Source organism: Struthio camelus, chromosome 2 (genome assembly GCF_040807025.1).
Source record: "Struthio camelus isolate bStrCam1 chromosome 2, bStrCam1.hap1, whole genome shotgun sequence".
NCBI classification, from domain to species: domain Eukaryota; kingdom Metazoa; phylum Chordata; class Aves; order Struthioniformes; family Struthionidae; genus Struthio; species Struthio camelus.
The window spans coordinates 131,782,212-131,802,112 of record NC_090943.1 but is presented as its reverse complement, the minus strand read 5'-3'; the positions used below and the strand labels follow the sequence as shown (position 1 = coordinate 131,802,112).

The window sequence follows — 19,901 nt, the reverse complement described above, 5'->3', positions numbered from 1 at the left end:
GAGTATGCTTAGAGAGGTTAGTAAATGGGATCAAAGTGATGGCAAAAATGTGGTCAGAATTACCAGCTGAAGAAAAACTGAAAGTAGAGTTCAGAAGGAAAAAAGACAGAATGGAGTTGCTTTGGAAAGTACTTGCAGTCCAAGAGAAGGATACATTTTAAAGTCAGTATTAATTTTGTGAGTGCAGAATTATTTCTGCTGACTTATCCACTTATCTAAAGTCTTGTCAGCTCCATACAAAAGGTGGAAAGGGAGCTAAGCCTCTTGCAGGCAGAGGAATCTAAAAGTAAAGACAAACATTTTAGGCTTTGGAAAGATCGTGATGTCATCTAATCTTTCCTTTGCTCTGAGAAAGATTAAATCTACCTATACCATCTCTGATTGACATTTGCCCAACAGCTCATAATGATAAAAATACTTGAAGACCTTCAGGAATGGGGAGAAGGAGGAAGCTTTGAATAATAAACACCATAGTTCTGTACTTTATTGAGAATAGAAAAGGGCTTTTGATTCCACCTAATGAAACCAGTTTTCCTCTGCCCTTTGCTGTCACTGGTTACTAGTGAGAAATATCTATTAACATCAATTTTTCAGAAAAAAAATCTGTTAACAGCCTTTTTGGCATACATATTTCCACGTAATGGAGTACAAAATGGTAAAAATTCATGCTTTTTATTTTTTGAGAATTAAAAGGGTCAGAGCAATAAAATTAGGAGCTGGGTTTTCAGCTCCTTTTAATGTGAGGACATTAGTGTTATGGTGGTTTACTTTTGGTTTTCAAGTATGCATCCTCTTATTCTGTGGGAAGCAAATGCCTGCAGATGTACTCAGTTCCTTTATCAGCCTTCACAGCCCTCATATTATGAAAAGACATGCATGTAGCTAAGTAATTACTCATTAGGCATTGATGCACTAGATTCTGCATGTTAATGAAAGAGCAAATAATCAAGGAGCCTTGGTGGTACCCCTCAAGGATGACTTTTGAAGGACGATCTACTACCAGCCACATTCTGGTTCTCAGTCTGCTAAGCAGGCGGTTTCTCCAAGGAACTGAATGTCCCAGGACCTTCAGTTACCTGTTTTTTTTTTTTTGTTCTGTTTTCCTTTATAACTCTGTTGACTTTTAGCTAATCATATGCCTGTGCCCTTCAGAAAAAACTGATAGGTTATCTAGTCCTTGGGCAATCTGTTTTAAATCAGCTGCTAATAGTTCTATTGTCTTCTGCCTCTGTCTTCTACCTGTCTTCTACCAGCCTGTCTTGGACTTTCCTGACTCCATAAACCTCTGCTGCTCCCTGTATATGTGGTGCTGCTCTGTGCCGATTTTATATATTTCATATTATATTTATATTTAAATAGATTATGTTTGGTTAGCAACACTCTCATGTTCCTTCTCTACAGTTTACACCAACTAGTCTTCACCAGCTCTACCCACCTGGTAGGGCGGTGTAGAGCTGACTGGGAGACCTAGTCACATTAAAAGCTTCTGACTGTCCTGGCTTTCATGTGGAAAGCAAGTGTTTTTGTGCCTAGCTTGTTCTCACAAGCCAGCACTTGCTTGTGCCTAGCAAGTTCTCAGTAAAGAGTTCCAACTCATCCATCACTTTTTAACATCAAAAGTACACAGAGTTGATGGCAAGTACCTTAAAATTAACAGTATAAACATGCATTCTTTATGAAGAAATACTTTAAATTTCAGATTTTAAATGCATTGCTATATCTTTTTAGAATTATAAAATGGCATTATAATGTGGAAAGTTCCACAGTTTTGTTTGTGGAGTGCTGCTAACTGGGAATGACATTAGGCTCTAAACTTGTGATTTACTTTGTCTAGAAAACAAGTCATTTAAATGTAAAGAAAAAGAAATTCCATCCCAATTACTTTGCTGTTAATTAGTCTTCTGCTCTGTCTCTGCTTTGCTTTTCTTTTGTCTTACCCGTCACAGACAGTGAGATACAACTGAGGCGAGACATGGTCTTCTGTCAGAGTCTCGTGGCCACAGTCTGTGCTTTTTCAGAGCAACTAATGGTGGCCTTAAGTCAGATGTTTGACAACAGCAAAGAATATGAAATGGAGACTCTGGAGGCCAGCAGAAGGTGGTTGGAGCAGATTGCTAATGCAGGTGTTCTCCTCCATTTCCAGTCGCTGCTGTCACCCAATCTGGTAAGAATCCTAATGTGGCAATTACAACAGCCCATGCTTGTACCCTAAATAGGGGTAGTGTTAAACAGTCTATTACGAATATAATTTTCTGTATCCTTTGTGCTTAGCCTGTTACTTATTTAGCTGCTATTTGGGAAGTTTGTAATTCAGATAATTACAGATATGGGAAATGGATACATTATCCACAAACCCAGTACTATATTTGTTTGGAGCTAGCAGATGCTGAGTTTAGTCTAGATTCCCCACAGCTATCATAATTGTTCCTTAAGAATGAGTGTCATGTTACATGGTCACTAGATTTTGTTTGGAATAAGCAGCACTGTAAGATAAATAAAATACCTATTTTTGATTATTTTTATAAAAAGAAAAATCTATAGGTCTCTAGTAACTAGATATTCTAGTCTATTTTACTACTTTCAGAGCAAGTCCTTGTAATCTGACAGGGTAATTGGAGATCTGCTGTTTCCTCACAAGAATTGACAAAGAGCCTTGGCTTAAAAAAACAATTAAAAAAAAAAGGATATGGCTTTATACTCCCCTAATTCCCCACTATCCAAAGAGCTTCTTCAGCTATTTAAGCTGCTTCTTGTACCAGACTGATTCCTGCTAATCTGAAAAACTGCAAAGCAGTCTGCACAGTCTGCTGTGGCAGTCTTCTCTACCTCTTGAGTTGCTCAGTGAAAATAACAGATTTTGGCACATGATTTTCTTGTACTAGTGTTTCTTCTTACCATTAAGCTTTAAAGTCATTTAATATCATGTCTGTCTACATTTTGTTTAACTGACTAAGCTTTGGCATGGGAAACATCACAAACTAGTGATTGAATCATACATCTTATTGTATGAAAGTCCAAATAAAAGACAGGCAATGTTCCTCGTATCAACACCTTTCTTTCTTTACCTCTTCTGTCTCAGTAGCCAATTGCTGACAAGTCTTCCTAATAAACTTATAAGGAGAAGAGATCAATAAAAATAAAAATATTTCTAAATTAAATATCATATAAAATATTATTCCGTAGTATTATTGCAGAGCATTGTCTGAGCATGTCCTGGTGTTGGTGCTCTTGGAGCTGAAGAGTAGATTCAAGTGGTGCCTCTCTGTGTTTTCTCATGTGTTAGTTGTAATGTTATCACAAAGTAACTGTTGTCTTGAGAATATTGCATGCTTCTGTTTTTTAGAGTTTTTAGATACTTCATTTGTAATGCAAATCCATGTCACTTTGCTATTTTCATTTAATATGAGACAGCAGTATGCATTGTTGAATTTAAAGCACAATTAACTTTAGTGAGATCTGTAGATGTATTTGCACAGGAGTTCTGAGTTACTTCAGTGATAACCTTTCTCAACTAGGGGAAGAGTATTTAAAGGCAACTTTTTCAATATCTCCTCAGCACCATTTTGGTTACAAATGGTCCGTGTTATTTTAAACAAGGGCATTTGAAGGAAATTGCACTCATTATGGCCAGAGTTCAATAAAGAATGAGCAGTTCTGCAAAGATTTCCCATGTTACTGAATATACTGAATAGTTTTCAGACTGTTCTGCTGATAACATTGCCCTCTCCCTAGAGACTTAATAAATTGAGCCAAGAGACAAAATATTTCAAGCAGAGTTGCTTTTTCAGAAATACAAAGGAGAATACTATTTCACTATATGGACTGGGGAAAATCACATTTTTCCCCTTTCTATAATTCAGTAAGCTACAGTTTATTTTCATTTTATAGGCAGCTAGTTTATTGTTCTTTGCTTTTCTACTGTTTCAGTTCTTGGAGGGGGGGAATGCATGCTTCAGGCTTGTATTTGGCTCTTGCTAGCTTAATGTACTGGGGAGGGTTGTATGGAATACAGTTACTTTAAGTGATTATTGATTTCTGCTGTAATTGTTCTGCGTATTTAACTCAATATAACTATATTTGTTGATGAGTATTCCCTTTTTTTAAAGGTTCATTAAAGTGTCCTGAGAAGTTAATAATTTTCTTCCTAAAGTTTTTATGATAAATTAGGCTGGATTGTCCATCTCTTTGGTTTTACACAAAGGGAACCATATGGGCAAATCAGAACACTCGCATTTCTACTGCGTGATTTGTGTCTACAGTTTTGTAGATATAGGTGCAAATCACTCCAATCTGCACTACTTTTAAGCTACTCTTTCAATTATTGATGCTTAGAATCACAGAATCACAGAGTGATTGAGGTTGGAAGAGACCTCTGGAGATCATCTAGCCCGCCTGCTCATGCAGGGTCACCTAGAGCAGGTTACGCAGGATTGTGTCCAGACAGCTTTGGAATATCTCCAGGGAAGGAGACTCCACAACCTCTCCACAGCCTCCACAACCTGTTCCAGTGCTCTGCCACCCTCGTTGTAAAGGTTTTGCTCATGTTCAGACAAAACTGACTGTGTTTGTGCCCGTTGCCTCTTGTCCTATTGCTGAGCACCACTGAGAAGAGTCTGGCCCCATCCTCTTGACATTCTCCCTTCAGATACGTATATGCATTGATAGTTTCCCCCGCTCAGTCTTCTCTTCTCCAGGCTAAACAGGCCCAGTTCATCATGGACATGATGAAACTCCAGTCTAATTATAAATGAAATGCTGGAGGTATGCACTGGTATTTCTAAGAAATTTGCTAAAAAGATGAATTTCTGCTTTTCAGATTTCCCCTATGTTAATTCAAAAGCTAGACTGGGTATCAAGGACAAGCTGCTTAAGTCTAGTGTCTTACATCAAGAGTAATTACATTATTGTTTGATTAAAAGCCACAGGAAGTCATGCTAACTATCAATTACCTATTAAATTACTGTGTGAGATGATAACATTCACTTTAATAATCTTGGACTAGTAGCAAAAGGACAAGTGGAAAATCAGTTGAAACAAAAATATTTAGGTTATGTTGGAGTTAATTAAGTTATATATTGCATCAGTGAAATATTGTGCAACATTCCGTAGTTTTTTTTATATCCTGCTCTCATATGATTGCTTGCCTTTTTTAGGCTGATGAGCAAGCCATGCTAGAAGATACATTGGTTGCGCTGTTTGACTTGGAAAAAGTTACTTTTTACTTCAGACAGTCAGAGCCAGAACCACTAGTTGCAAGTGAGTAATTAAAATTAATATCTGAGTTTTACTGTTAAGAAATGTGTTATATATTTTTCATGTTTTTTCTCATAACCTCACCTCCCACAGGGTTTTATCCTAGTTTGGAAATGATGCACAATTTAGGGTTATGGAATATTAGTAGATCTTTAGCTCTCCTAATATCCCTAGATTATCTAACATACAGCTAGCATCATTCAGAATGCGGAATAATTATTGGGCAACTTCATAGCCTCAGGGGGGAAAAGTGTTTGTTTTAATGAATTTTCAACTGGGAGTATGTGACTGCATCAGGGAAGTCCCTGGAATATCTAGCGGTTATTGAAGAGTCATGTGTAAAACAAGCTTGAAGGCCCTAACAAGGAAATGGTGCTGAGATGAGATGGAGAAGCATTGAAACCATATGTATTTTAATGTTGCTCATCCCTTCTGAAACACAAAAAAGTTCTTGGAAGAGTTTAGAAAGAGGGAAATGCTATTAGGATAGCTTTAAATTGTGCAACCTGTTTTCTCCGAGACTTAGTGGTGGAGACAATCAGAGACATGTTGAAGCATTCCTCCTAGTGCTTTTCTCAGGAAGGGACTGCTTTCGGTCTGGTTTTCATACCCTTCACTCATTTTCAGCCACTCCTTTTTTAGGTGTTTTTGGCCAGTGAAGATTTTCCTGCAGTGAATTTTGTATAGTGAGCAAGAAGCCCCACATTTTTTCCGAAGTCTTATAGCTCCCCTGGGAAGGGAAGAAAGCGTGGCTGATTAACATCAAACTTTTATAAAACAATTCCCTTGCTGGACTGAGACCACACGTGAGAGAACTTCTGCAATAAGTAAAACTGGAATAAAAAAATCTCCTCCACAAAACTACCAGTGAGAGTTGCCTGTACTCCTAAGAATTCAGTAGCGTGCCCTACCCTTAGCGTGCTAGCAGGGTGGTAACTGCAGGGCTGGTAGTGAGGTAGGAACTGGCCTATATAAGATCATTTTTACTCATATGTAGGTCAAGTAAGGTCTCTGTTCATTTTAAGTATTTTCATTTTAAAAAGAAGCCCTGCCAAGCAGGTAACAATACTGAACTGGAGTTTTGGGAGGGTTTCCTAATGGAGAGCTAATTATATGCCTGTGTTACAAACTGTTCAAATTGCTGTACCTCCCAACTGAAGTGTCTGTGTTAAAACAGAGATAAATGAAAATCCCACGTATGCTAGAATTGCAGTAAACTCTGTTTCTCCTCTAGTTTAAGAGCTGCCGCCACAATCGTCCCAACTGTGTGGCTCCAGGAGATGAGCAGCTTTCACTACCAAATTTGGTTTTCCCATTTATGGTTTTATATGATCAATATAAGCAAAAATATGTGGAAAATATTCCTTTGACATAATTTCTTTTTAGATGCAAAATAATTCGTGCACACAGTGTAAAAACTGCATAAAATACTATTAATACAAATCACTGGATTTTATTGTAACTGCTTTTGACTCCGAGACTTATTTATATAAAAGATACTTAAAGAAAAAATACACACAAAGCTTAAATTGAATTAGATTGGTTCTTTTCCTCTAAGAGATTTATCTAAGCAGAATATTTTCATCAATTTTTACTAATTGTCATTACATATTAGTCACCTTGCATAATATACAAAATGTATGCTGGGGAATCACTGTAATTGCAAAGTGATACTGCAAGTTGCACTGGACTCTAAGCCAATTGATGTATTATGGTATTTAGCCTGTCAAAGTGTAATGAACTGTGCTCTTATGATTTTATATATATCCTATCACAATACATTTGTTTTCTGAATTGAGTCCCAATTTTAATAATAAATGCTGGTAGCTACTGTATATTTATTTATGCCCTGTGCCAGCCAAATGTGAAGAGATATTTACTGTGTGGAGAAGACGGTAGTATATATCACACTGACCTTATACATTATGCACATGAGGAAGGCATATGAAGCTTCCCTCCCTGTGGTTTGAAACCGTGCACTGTACATAGAAGTTTCCTCTGTTTCACTGGGAAATAAAATTGGGACATTGCCAGCATACATTGCTTAGTATTTTTGCAGCAGTCGGTGCTTTATGCTGTTTTTCTTCTCTCTGAAAATGGATATGGCAGAAGTGACCACAGTAGCACCAAGTGTAATGTAAAATAGTGAATATATTAGCTTTATGCCTGCAGTGTTTGCATGGTATCTGTGTTAATCTGACCACGTGAATTTTAGGTGTAACAGTTTCTGGAAAAGGAAATGGCATTGTTTTTAATGAAATTTTAATATGTACTATATTCTTAGATGTTCCGATCACATACCAAGCAGAAGGAAGCCGGCAAACCCTGAAGATTTACTTTTACCTTGATACTTACCATTTTGAACAGCTTCCGCAAAGGCTAAAGAATGGAGGAGGATTTAAAATTCACCCAGTACTTTTTTCACAAGGTAACCTGATTTTTTTCCAATTCTTTCAAATAACACTTAAATCTCACTAGAACCTTAGTACTTACTCTGATTAATTTCTTCTTATCTTTAAGGGCATAGTGCTCATATTGAAATATATTGTTTAATTTGGATTTCTAATACCAATTTTGAATTAAAATGGGAATTTAAGAAATACAGATTTATTTTAATGAAAAATAGAGATAAGAGGTATATATTTCTAAGTTTGTACTTGTTATATGATCCTAACAGCAAAGAATGAATGTTCTTCATCATTATTATTTTGTTCTGTGTGCATGTTAGTGGACAGTTGTCAGTCCTTGAAACTCACTTTTAAAGGTATTTTGCTTTCCAAATAATACAGTATTAACTCCTCCTCTATCCCTTTACCCCTTTTCCAGTTACTTCAAATATAAGGACTGGGAATTCTGTCTCTTTAAAATGTTATGGAGATAACTTTTTCAGGCTTTTGTAGTTATGACACTGCAAACATTACTGAAGTGATGAATGGCACTGATGCTCAGACTGTTCATAAATTGCAGGCAGCCTGCATTAGCTGCAGTGTCATTATAGTCATCAGGAACATGGAGTTTGATTCACTGAAATGGTGAATGTGTCCTGCAAGGTGCAGATTGCCTTGAGCCGCCTTTGATTTCAGAGGGAGCTGACAGTACTCAGTATCTTGAAGTAAGTTTCCAGTGTCTATGTGGAATAGGCAGAAGTCAGACATAAAAATGAAGATTTTGAGGAGAGTTTGATCTATGCTATGTAAGCAGATATAAAAGGAAAGAGTGAGGAAAAAAAAATACATGAAGAAATAGCATAACTTAAAACACATAAATTTTTAAAATAAAATGTCTAAAGCCTGAGTTTAAATACGCTAATAAAGACAGACTGCAATAGATTTTTCTTTTGAATAGATTGAGTTCAGCCATAGGGGAAAATGAGAGCACTGAACAGCAGACATATTTCCATAGAGAAGACAACAATAAAGGCACATGAAAAAGAACAGAAAATAGCTTGATTCAAATGAAATCTTGAAGCACTCATTGTTTAGATTCTCTTGGGGAGGTGGGGAGGATTCAGTGTGCTTTAGAGTTTATTTTGCAGAATTTGTTTTTCCTTGCTGCTGTTTCCTGAGGCCCAAAATGTTTCACTCTTAGGATGAGCATCTCTGTAGTGAGGTAAAGGAAAGGGCAAAGATTAAAGTCGCTTCTGTTTAATAATTTTCAGCAATTTAAAAGTTCTTTATCTTCTTGCTTTATCATATCAAATTTCTTTACTTTTCAAGGATCCCTCTTAAAAATAATCCATTAGACCCCAAGAATAAGAAGTCCTGGATAAAAAGTTGAAATCCTAGTATTTAATTTCATTCTTTTCTTTTTTTTCCTTTTTAATGAGTGAGTTGATACTCTAGCTTATACTTCATTCCTCCAAGATTTGGATGAGGTGCCATCAAACTAACTCAGTAGATCCCCATCTTTACCTGAAATTTATTAGTTCTGAAGAGAGAAATCTTCTGTAAGTGCTACCATTCCTCTGAGTTGACTCCTTGCTTTCCAAGTTTGGCAGAGCTAAGCTGTTTCCTGCCTGAAAATACAATGGTTTATGATGTTTTCAAATGGAAGATTTAGAAGTTCATATTTTTTGAGTAGTTTGTCAAAGCCACAAGTCAGTGCAGGTCTACTGCTACTGCTTATATTTCTGTGATGCTCTGTTCTGTGTAACCTATTGTCTTTTACAGGTGATCCTACAGTATACTCATGCTGTCATGCTCTCAGTAACCCCGTGCCTAAAATTAAACACGTGTATATGTATATGCAGGATTGGAATTGTAGACATTTTTTAAAGTTTTGAAATCGTTACCTAAATCTTTACCTATATATCTTATACATTCTTCCACTTGTACAACCAGATTTGTATAACCATATGTTTAAAGGTATACATTCAAAAGGACACTCATTTGCAGGATCAGGGCCTTAGAATGTCGAGATGTTGCTATTGGCATTCATACTTCTGTTTTTCCTACATTAGAATAAATACATAAATAAATGTAATTTAAAAGTATATCATTTATAATTAAAATTCCGTGTATTTAAAGTTGCTATTTACCTTCTTTATGAATCCATATATGTTTTTTATTTTTCAATTTTTCATAGTATCATAGAATAATTTGGATTGAGAGGAACCTCAGGAGGTCTCTAGTCCAACCTCCTGCTCAAAGCAGGGTCATCTTTGAGATCAAACCAGGTTACTCAGGGCTTTGTCCAGTCGGATCTTGAAAACCCACAAGGGTAGAGACTGTACAACCTCTGGGGATACCAGTTCCTTTACTTAACTGTCCTCATAGTGAAAAACCTTTCTCATTATATCCAATTGGAGAGCCTCTTGTTCCAATTTATGTCCATTGTCTCTTGCCCTGCCACCATTTACCATTGCCAGGCTGGCTCTGTCTTGATCTCCTGATAGGTACTGGCAAGTGGCTATTAGGTTCTCCCAAAGCTATCTTTTCTCCAAGCCCAGATCCGTCAGCCTTTCCTCATAGGGCGCATGCTCCTGTCCCTGATCATCTTGGTCTCTTTTTACTAAACTTGTTCCAGCTGATCAACATCTTTCTTCTACTGTGGGGCCCCAAACTGGATCCGGTATTCTAGATGTTGTCTAACAAGTGCTAAGCGAAGGGGAATAATCACTTCCCTCAGTCTACCGGCTGTGGCTATGCTGCTGCTGATACAGCCCAGGATGCTGTTGGCCTTCTTGGCTGCCAGGTCGCACTGCCACTGCAAGCTCATGTTCAACTCAGTGTATAACATGACCCCCAGGTCCTTTTCAGCAGAGCTGCTCCCCAGACAGTCCATCCTCAGCCTGTACTGATACCAGGGGTTCTTCCTTCCCGGGTGCAGGACTTGGCATTTGTCCTTGTTGAGTTTCATAATGCTCCTATCAGGCCATTCCTCCAGCTTGTCTAGGTCCCTCTGAATGATGGCCCTGCTCTTGAGTGTATCCACTGCTTCCCCAAATTTGGTGTGAGCTGCAAACTTGGCAAAGAGTGCACTCTGTTACCTTGTCCAGGTCACTGATAAAGATATTGAGCAGTACATGACCCCATATAGATCCCTGTGGTATTCTGCTTGTAACAAGTCTCTAGGTAGAACATGTCTCACCAGCTAGTACTCTGCTCATCCTTCCGTTTTTTTTCCACATCCAGTTGTCAGCACATCTGGCCTGTAACATCCTAACTTGGTTTCAAAAATAATGTGGAAGACATGTTTCAGTTTGTATTAAAGTTTTCCTTACGAAAGTGCTCTTCAGTATGTAGGGCAGAAATACATTATACCCTTCAAAAAAGGGGAGAGCCAAACCACGTTTTGGGATACTATGCTAGGGCCCACAAGCAAGGGCTCTGTGACCCCATTGTGCCTGTGGAGGCAGAACTGTGTGCTCCAGTCATTCCCCACAGATGATCCAGTGTGCTGTTTGGGAGTGATCTCACTGGATAACCCTGGATTTATGCCAGCAAAACAAGCACTACGACAATCAAGCACAATCAACTGTGTGTTTGTGCTAACATGGTATTATAAATGGAGTCCAGTGGATTCCTATGTGGGCCCTCTGGTGTGGCTTAGCACCAAGGAAGTTAGGAAGCAAATCTGACCATTGAAATTTAATGGTTTTTGTACAGAAACAGAATTACAAACTTTGAAAGCACAGAAGGGAAGTGCAATTTGCATATTCTTTCACAACCAATGAATTATTTATTAACTGGTCATATTAAGCAGTACAAGCAGAATTAATATTCTATGTGCAGCTGAAGGTGTAAGACCGCAGCATGTTTCAGAACTCTGCTTATAGCTTGTATTTTCTGATAGGGTGATAAATTCTTAGCATGTGTATATATTAAGTGTCAATATTCCTAATTTTAAAATCTTTTTGCTCCTCCTTGAAAAAAACTGTTTCACTAACATCCTGTTTCCAACTTATAATAAGGTTAATCTCTTAACAAGTTCTGAATATGTTAAGATCTTGATATTTGAGGTCCAAATTTTTCTGAGGTCTTTCAAAGACTTGATGTGACTTAGGTAAAAAAAAGGTTCAGCACCTTTCAGTATCTCAATTAAGTTTAAGTTTAATTATTATAATTATTAATAAGTTTTAAGTTTAAGGGTTTTTTTTTTTTTTGAAAACTATTACTGGGAAGAGCATGCTAAAATGGAAGGGTTGTATATTCATTTTTTCCTTCTTTTGATTTCTGTGAAGGTGATTTTATGAGAAGAACAATGACCTTTAATGGGAGTCTTTGTTTAGTTCCTGACTTCCTGTAGTAATATTCGTCCTTCCTTTGGTAAAATAAATGCAACAAAGGCAGACAAGGTTGAATATTTAACTCTAGAAATGTGTCTGATCCCTGAAAAGGAACTTATAAGGCATTTAAAAGTAGTATGCTAGTTTTTTCATTTTGCTTTACTTGATCCAGAGAAGTATTAAGCTATTCAGATTATCGGTGGAAATAACTAGAGGTTCAAGTGCTCCACATCTCCCCAAATCAGGCTTCATTAGAAGTTGTCACGTCTCTGTCTGTGAAAATAGCTGGTATATTAATCCTTTCTTTCCTCTACCCCGGTTCATTTTACTGAATTTTTCCAGGGTTATATCAAAACTAAAAGCCACATTTGCATTCACCGGGCAGAAGTACTTTAATTAAAGCCATAGAACTGACACTAGCTCTTCCTTTATATTTTCCACAGGGCAAGAAATAAGATTTTTCTTATAAATGCAATCTTAAAGAAAGATCTATATGAATTTGATGACATACAGAAGCAGCTCAGCAATCCACAGTGGGGTCAGAGCCTCAAGGTTAAAAAGTAATTTGTTAGGCTGTGAACAAAGCTACAAAAAAGCTAATACTAAATATTTAATACTGATTCTTCTCTTTTTCTCTTTCTTTTCACAGCACTGGAGAGCATGGAAGGATATTATTACAGAGACAGTGTCTCAGTAGAAGAGTTTCAAGCTCAGATTAATGCAGCCTCACTAGAAAAAGTCAAGCAGTATAACCAGAAACTAAGGTGGGTAATAAACCAACGTTCCTGAGTTTACCTTACTGAGGTCTGCTTTTTGATGCAATTTCTCTGACATGTATCTTTAAACGGAACTGCGTTGGACGGTAATTGTTCTTTGGTGCGTAGCTGAATAAGATCCAAGGCTCATCGTTCTGGCTTTTCTTACTTCTGAACTGTTAAATTACATTGTAAAGAAAGTAAAATAATAATCTTTCCTAAATTGTTTTCCCATTAAAACTGTAGCTTAGCAGCCTCAGGGTTGTTTTACTAATGCATACAGAAGAGGAAATGTCTACTTGATCGCAAACAGAATATCAGAATCGCTAAACATCCGATCTGATTGTGCAGGTCATATTTATTTAATTCCTACAGAATAGGATATTAAAAATGTTGCTATTTTCATAGAAGCTGAGCATCTTTTTTCAATAGTAATGGTAGTAAAAATATATCTGGTACTTGCATTAGCTTCAGATATGGATTACACAGCATATACTTCTCAGTATATGTGAAGATTATGCAGCTCTGTATTTTAGTGAATGTGTCATTAAGGAGTTGCGCGTAAAGACAGAACTTCTAGTATACAAAATAGTCTACTAGATACAAAGTAAAATAATAAAGATGTGATCACAGACCGCTCTTGCATCTCAGTATGTCTATGGAAAGCACCTTTTTGAGTACGCTTGCTTGCACGTAAGTTGAAGAAAAATGCGCAAAAGACTGCAGTAAAATCACATCTGTTCACTTTTTTTTATTCTTGAATCTGATGAAAACACCCATGACAAATTTCACTACAAGTTCTAGGAAGATCTTAACAGCAGAACAGAGAACAGATGAAAAAAAAGAGATGAAAGACAGTGAAGAAAGGGAAAGAGGAGAAAGAAGGACGTTCAGTCATCTCTTGCAAGCACATTTTAGTGGGTTCAAGCAGATAAGTGGAAAGTTTCAGTATCCTTTTTCCGATTCCTTCACCTATTTGCCAACCACTGGCCCACTTCTGTCTTCAGAAATTTTTTGCATAGGTCTTGCAAAAATATATTTCTCTAGTGTTTTATCAAAACAGCGGACTTAAATTCTGTTTTAATCTAAGCAATATTATAACAAAAGCAATTTTAAAGCTAGTTATCTTCGGTGGATACTGTATATTTCCTTTCTTTCTGTTTACGTTTGTGTCAGTGCACTTCTATCCTAGTCATAAATGTCGTATTTATTTACTCTGTCTGCCTTACACTTTTTTAATAATACTTTCCATTTGGAAAAAAGTTCCTTGTGAGTATTTATTTGAGAAGACTTGTGTGATGAATCAGTTGTACAGAAAGCTTTTGTCACTGCAGTATTTGGCCTAGATGAGCTCAGCTACTGTTGGGAGATTTCTATCAGTTGGACAAGACAAGACTTTGTTGTGCTGTTTTTTCAATGAGTAGGCCTGATTTTAAAATCCCCAAATTTTTCTTAACTTTATGTTCGAATGTTCACTGACCTTGCTTAGAGTGTGCGCAGTCTGATTAGGTCCTTCATGCTGTGGCTGTAATGATATACAGCACTCTTAACAGCATTGGGACTTAGAGCTCTGATAAGTTAATGATCTCCAAGACCTAGTTTTGCAAGAAGACACTAAGAAAAAGTTTATATTCACCAAAATTTACCATGTGTAGATATTGCTCATTGTAGCTCAGTCCAGTCACAACAGTAGGAAAATTGTGGATTCTTCCAGCCTCCTAATGTCTGATGAGAACATGTAGGAATGACTAACTTATCTGACATAATGTGACGAGAAGAGGACAAACAGAAAAGCAGATGCTTCATTGTTGTTTTGCCAGTCGCTAGCCTGTGTACGTGTTTGGCTGAAGAATCTAACAAGGTAACTACTGCAGCAAAAGCTATTAACGTTTGGGTAATTGTTCCAAAGAAAAAAGTGAAATCAATTATTCCCTGGAAACGTGCTCAGAAGAACTCAAGTGCAGTAATCCTATCTTTAACTCTTCACATAGAAGAAATCTTCTATGATGAACCATCTAATTAGTAACAAAAGTCAGTCAAGAGACAGTCCATAAACCATCCTTTCTGTGTAGACAAGGAATACATTGCATGCTGCTGATATGATCATCTGATGACCATCTTGCATTTGCTTCATTGCTACAGTAGTAGAAGACAGCTTTGAAGGGAGCAAACACTGAGGAAGTAGGCCCAGTAGGAGAAGAGAATAGGGACAAGTGGGAATAAAACCATTGGTTGCCTGTGACACTGCAGCTAAGTCATCCATTGATGAGAACTCTTGATGCAAGTCCAGCTTCTCTTATATTATGGGCACATTTAAATAATAAAACTCTACTATGTGAAACAGATGATACCATTTTGGTTCTATCCCACTTAAAAACAGAGGTGTTGGCCTGACTTTGATGTGGACAATCAGGACAATAAAATTTAAAAATCACTAGTATTTTTGCTTAGCTACCTCTTAATTTCTTGTGGTAAAGTCTTTCTAGAGACTGTTGAGTATACAGAACATTTTTGAAGAGTGTGATTTCTTTTGGATGACAAAGTCTGATACTGATATATGCCTTAATTCATTTACAGATTATTTATTTGGGTGGGTTATGAGATATATTTGTAAATTTTTAGTGGATTCCAGGAAGGATAACTTTTATCCATCAGCTTGTAAAGTCAAGAAGCGGAATCCTTGCTTTTATTGCAGAATTCAGTCATAATAACTGTGGAACTGTGACCAGCTTTTCCATAATATCAGAAGTGATATAATAATACTTCCAGGTGCAAAATTGTCCTCTTTGACACTGATTTGAGCGGTCATAAAAGTTTTATTTTTTTATGGTTCTTCTTTTGGAGCTTTTGCAAATAGTACATCAGTAATGAAATATAAATGGTAAGATTATCATTTTTGTGAGGAAGCCTGAAAGGCGGTTTGAAAGCAGTTCCAGAATTTGATGCTATATGGAATGTAGAGAACCTCTCTCCATCTTCTGTATTTGACTTAACACTAGCTATTTGAATCTGGTCAATGGTATGAGGGAACTTTTATTCTAAGCCCAGCTAAGGATTTGAGGTTTTTTTGTTCCTGAGGAACACACCACGTTCCCCCGCCAGCAACATATAGGAAATCCTTTATCTGAATAAAGATGTTACTTCAAGGGTAAACTAGATTATGAAGTTTGTAAAACTACTGAAGAAGCTTCGATATCTGGCCCACAGTTATTCTTAATGGTACTGGATTTCTTTTTCACAATCAGCCAAATTGCACTTATTTTTATAGTTAACCAGGCTTCACCACTTCTATTTCTCCAGCACTCACAAGGAAAATAGATTTTACACTCAAATTCTGTTTGCAAGTTGGGCTGGTGGTGATAGTTGCCAGCAATGTAAATTTAGCCTGATCAAATTGTTTGCTAGTGAGAAACATGCAGCACAATCAAGAGAAAATAATTAAGTCAGCAAAGATTTTAAACATCTTTATTACTGTGTGTTTGATAGCTCAGCAGTTGTCTTCTAATTTAGAAGAAAAACACAGAACCTGTGGGTTTGACTAGCGCAGAGGTTGATGTTAAAGGACTCCATTCCTGCCTCTCGCTTTTCTTCATCTTTCTCCCTTCTCACAGTTCAAAAAGGCTTCTTTCCGTTCAAATAAGACCTCTTACTTTTCCAGATATCATCCTGATTCTCCTTTGTCTTTCGTCTCTGAACTCCTGAAGTCCACTCTTCATACTTATTTGATGGGGTTCCCTGTAGTGGCATCCATTCTGACAAATCTTCTGCCTTCATTTTGTGCAAGACAAAATGCTTAATGACTTCCTCTGAAGAGTGCTGTCTTCCTTTCTTGGCCTGTCAGGAATCTGTGGTAAAAGTGACCATGCTTTTGGTTTGGTTTGGTTTTTAATCTTGTTTCCCCATGATTTCTGTGATAATGTCATCTTACTTTTTCTTCTGTTTTTGTCACTTCTTAACATATCCTTTCGAGTAGCTTATATAGCCTCCAGTTCCTGTGGAAGTCTCCTTTTTTGCTGTGTCTTTTGCTAATGTCATCTAAAAACGCATTGGCACAGATGAATGTCATATACTGACATTTCACAGATCTGTCTCTTTATTCCTGATCTTTCTTTTTCTGTCCAGCCTGTAAGTGTTCTCTCTCTCCTGCCCCCATCCTGTCCTAATCCATAAGTGGCCATCAGTGTCATGCTCAACATATATAAAAAAGAGCTATTAGTTATTAACTAAGTTGCATGGAAATAAAATTATGGTTGCTACTGAGACCAAAAGGTATTAGTTACAATGCAGGTCTATTACAAGCTGGGACAGACCTTGACTGGCAGGTTAGCTGAATGATCATAACTCAGGCAATTTGAGGACTAAGTAGTGACTTTAAGATAAAAGTTTATGTTGGATACGAGAAGACAGTTTTTACCATCAGAGGAATCAGGTTCTAGATTAGATTCTCAGGAAGAGGGAACTAGTTTTTGAAATGGACTTTGAGTGCAGGAATGAGAATTCATGTGTGTTTGTCCAAGATACCAGAGATTTGGACTTGATGGCTTAGGATAGGCCTTCCAATCTACAACAGTAAGGATGTTTGCTCTTCCAGTCTTCCCTTCTCCATGAATATTTGACACTTTATATCAGACAGATCAGCTTAGTCTTTTCCATCTGTAAATTCTCTTTCTGAGAAAAAGTTGGGTGTCTCTTAACTATATTCTAAAAATATTACAATGTACTTTCCTGCAGGTGTCTTGGTTAGCTTGGGACAGAAAGGATGTTTGGGGCACAAGTCATCTAGTGGGATGCAGTACTGTGGTTATACCAAGTATACTTCCAGCTTCAGGGTCTCTGCAGTATGCTCCACTGCACACTGACACCAAGAGCAAACTGTGGTAGTACTCAAGTGCCTAAAATTGCACATTGTTGTTCTATCTGCATTCTGAAACCGTTTATTTTTCTAGTTTTTGGCCAATGAGAAATTAGTGAAATCACTGGCCATTAGATGACTAGACGTTTTTAATGCCTCTTAAGCATCTACAATCATGTTTAGATATGTACACACCTTTAAAACTTGATTTCCAAGTGATATATTTTGGATTGGAAAGATTCAGGAGGAAGTAAGCAAAGCAATAGGTGAAGGTAAGGTTAGGAGAGCTCTGCTCCCTGTAATTTTTCTTTTATCCCCAGCAGAGCACTTTCTTGTGACATACCTGACATACCTGACTATACCTGATGACCCAGGTTTTCACTCAAAAGATAGGACCATGCTGCTTGAAAGGCATCTGAAGAATGCTGCTCATTCCTACCACTGGTATGGGTGCTAATTAACACTGTGTAGCAATTAATTGGTCTATGCATCAAAAAACAAGGCTTGAAAAAAAAGAATTCCTTCCTTCTAGCCTTCTTCCTCTACAACTGTTCTTTGAAGTTAGCTATGTCCAGAATTATTGGCAGGTACTTTTATGGCCTGTTCTATAGCAGTTACAAAATTAAAATTAAAGCAAGTAGTAAAGGGAAAAGGCCAGAGGGTTTTTTTTTTTTGTTCCTGTTGTTGCTTTCTTTGATATTCTTTTAGGAGGTAAATGAAAGTCTGTTACTCTAAGGAAGCAATTATAATCAGTGAATTTAATGACAAATGATTTAGCTAACTACCCTCATTACATTGAACATCTAATTACACTGAATGTAATACTTGCCATTTAAAAGTGTTTCATTTACAGTGTAACTTCAAACAGTTCTTATATCTAAAGATTGCGGTGTCTATTTTACGGCATAAGTAGCCACGAAGGCAAATTTAATTTAATCCTTTAGTCAGGGGTATCGTGTTATACCTCCATGAGGTTTTAATATTGTTATTCTTTGATTTCTTTTACTTTTTCTAAACATGAGAAAAGGAAAATATTTCTGCCTCTGGAGTTTATGCAAGCGTGTAACAAGATCCATCTGAGGAATATAACCTCCTTTTATTTATTCACGCTCATGTTACACACAGAGGAGCTTCTCAAGCTGTAGACTTATTGGCAAGCTAATGTTTTCCCTGTCCTGTATAATTTAGTCAAGGCATAAAATAGATGCGATGGCACTCTTGGCTTCAGACTGAACTTGAATTTTCTAATAGTTACTTTGGTATAAAATGATGACATAAAAGACACATCCACCTACAACCCGTTAATACTACGAAAGAAGGATGTCATCTCTCTCCGGCACAAACTTACAGGTCTTCAAGTCCATATCTGCATTATCACAAGGGCCAGACCATATATCAATCCCTGTAATGAATGATTAAAACCCAGTTTAAATCTGGCAGATTTCTTCCCCCAGAGTTTACAGTGGAAAGCTTTATCAAACCAAATTACTCATGTGATTAAGAAGCTTATGCCCTTTGTTCATGTACTGCTACGGTCCTGTGATTTCAGTCTTACTCTCCCTTCCCTCCCTCCCTTCCTCATGCCTATCCACTTCAGTTTACTCTTTAATGGTTTTTGTCATTGCCATCAAATTGAAAAAACAGTAATCTGTGGAGCGTTTTAACTTTCAGAGAGTGGATTTTTTTCTGTGAAACTATTTCTTTTTTCAGTGCAGTGGAATATTTATGAAGTAGGTGCAGAACTAGTTCCCTTTTTAAGACCAGATATTTGATACATTGCTTTGTGTTAAAAAAATGCAACAGTTGCACTGGACTGCAATGCTACAAACACAAATTTACTGTATACTTTATATATGGCTATATAAATAGGAAATCTGATGCTTTTTAGATTTTTAAGTTGTGGTTCCAAATGAAGTAGATACTTACAGCTGAACTCTCTCTAAATGCAAGATCTTAATGAAGGAAACATTCAAAATTAAGCATTCATTCTGAAGGACATAACAGGGAAATAATAGCTAGATTTATCTCCTGACAAACATAATGAGAAGCATTTTAGATAGAAAAGAAATTGAGATTCATTGCATCTAAGTGAAGCAAGACCAGAGAAAAAATAGAGAGAAGCTGGACAAAATAAATTAAATTTGTCTAGCTGGTGTAGAAGATAACTCCAGCTGGCTTGAATTTAGCTTTGGATTTTTTTCTTCCAGTGGTATGCTCTTTCTGTGAGTGTAAATTCATCGTTCTTTAGATTTTTGACAAAATATGATCAGTGTTTGTTATAGATAATGTTCTGAAACTGAAAATTGTGCAGCTT

The 19,901-nt window shown here is 36.9% G+C and overlaps 1 protein-coding gene across 2 annotated transcripts in view; it reads left to right on the top strand.

Moving 5' to 3' along the window:
• PREX2 (phosphatidylinositol-3,4,5-trisphosphate dependent Rac exchange factor 2) overlaps positions 1–19,901 on the top strand; it is a 187,571-nt gene that overhangs the window by 130,180 nt on the left and 37,490 nt on the right. For both annotated transcript variants that reach the window (XM_068932558.1, XM_068932559.1), the window contains 4 exons: positions 1,947–2,164; positions 5,154–5,256; positions 7,538–7,681; positions 12,630–12,744. In XM_068932558.1, the coding sequence (XP_068788659.1) occupies positions 1,947–2,164; positions 5,154–5,256; positions 7,538–7,681; positions 12,630–12,744 (580 nt within the window). The remainder of the gene's footprint in view (positions 1–1,946; positions 2,165–5,153; positions 5,257–7,537; positions 7,682–12,629; positions 12,745–19,901) is intronic.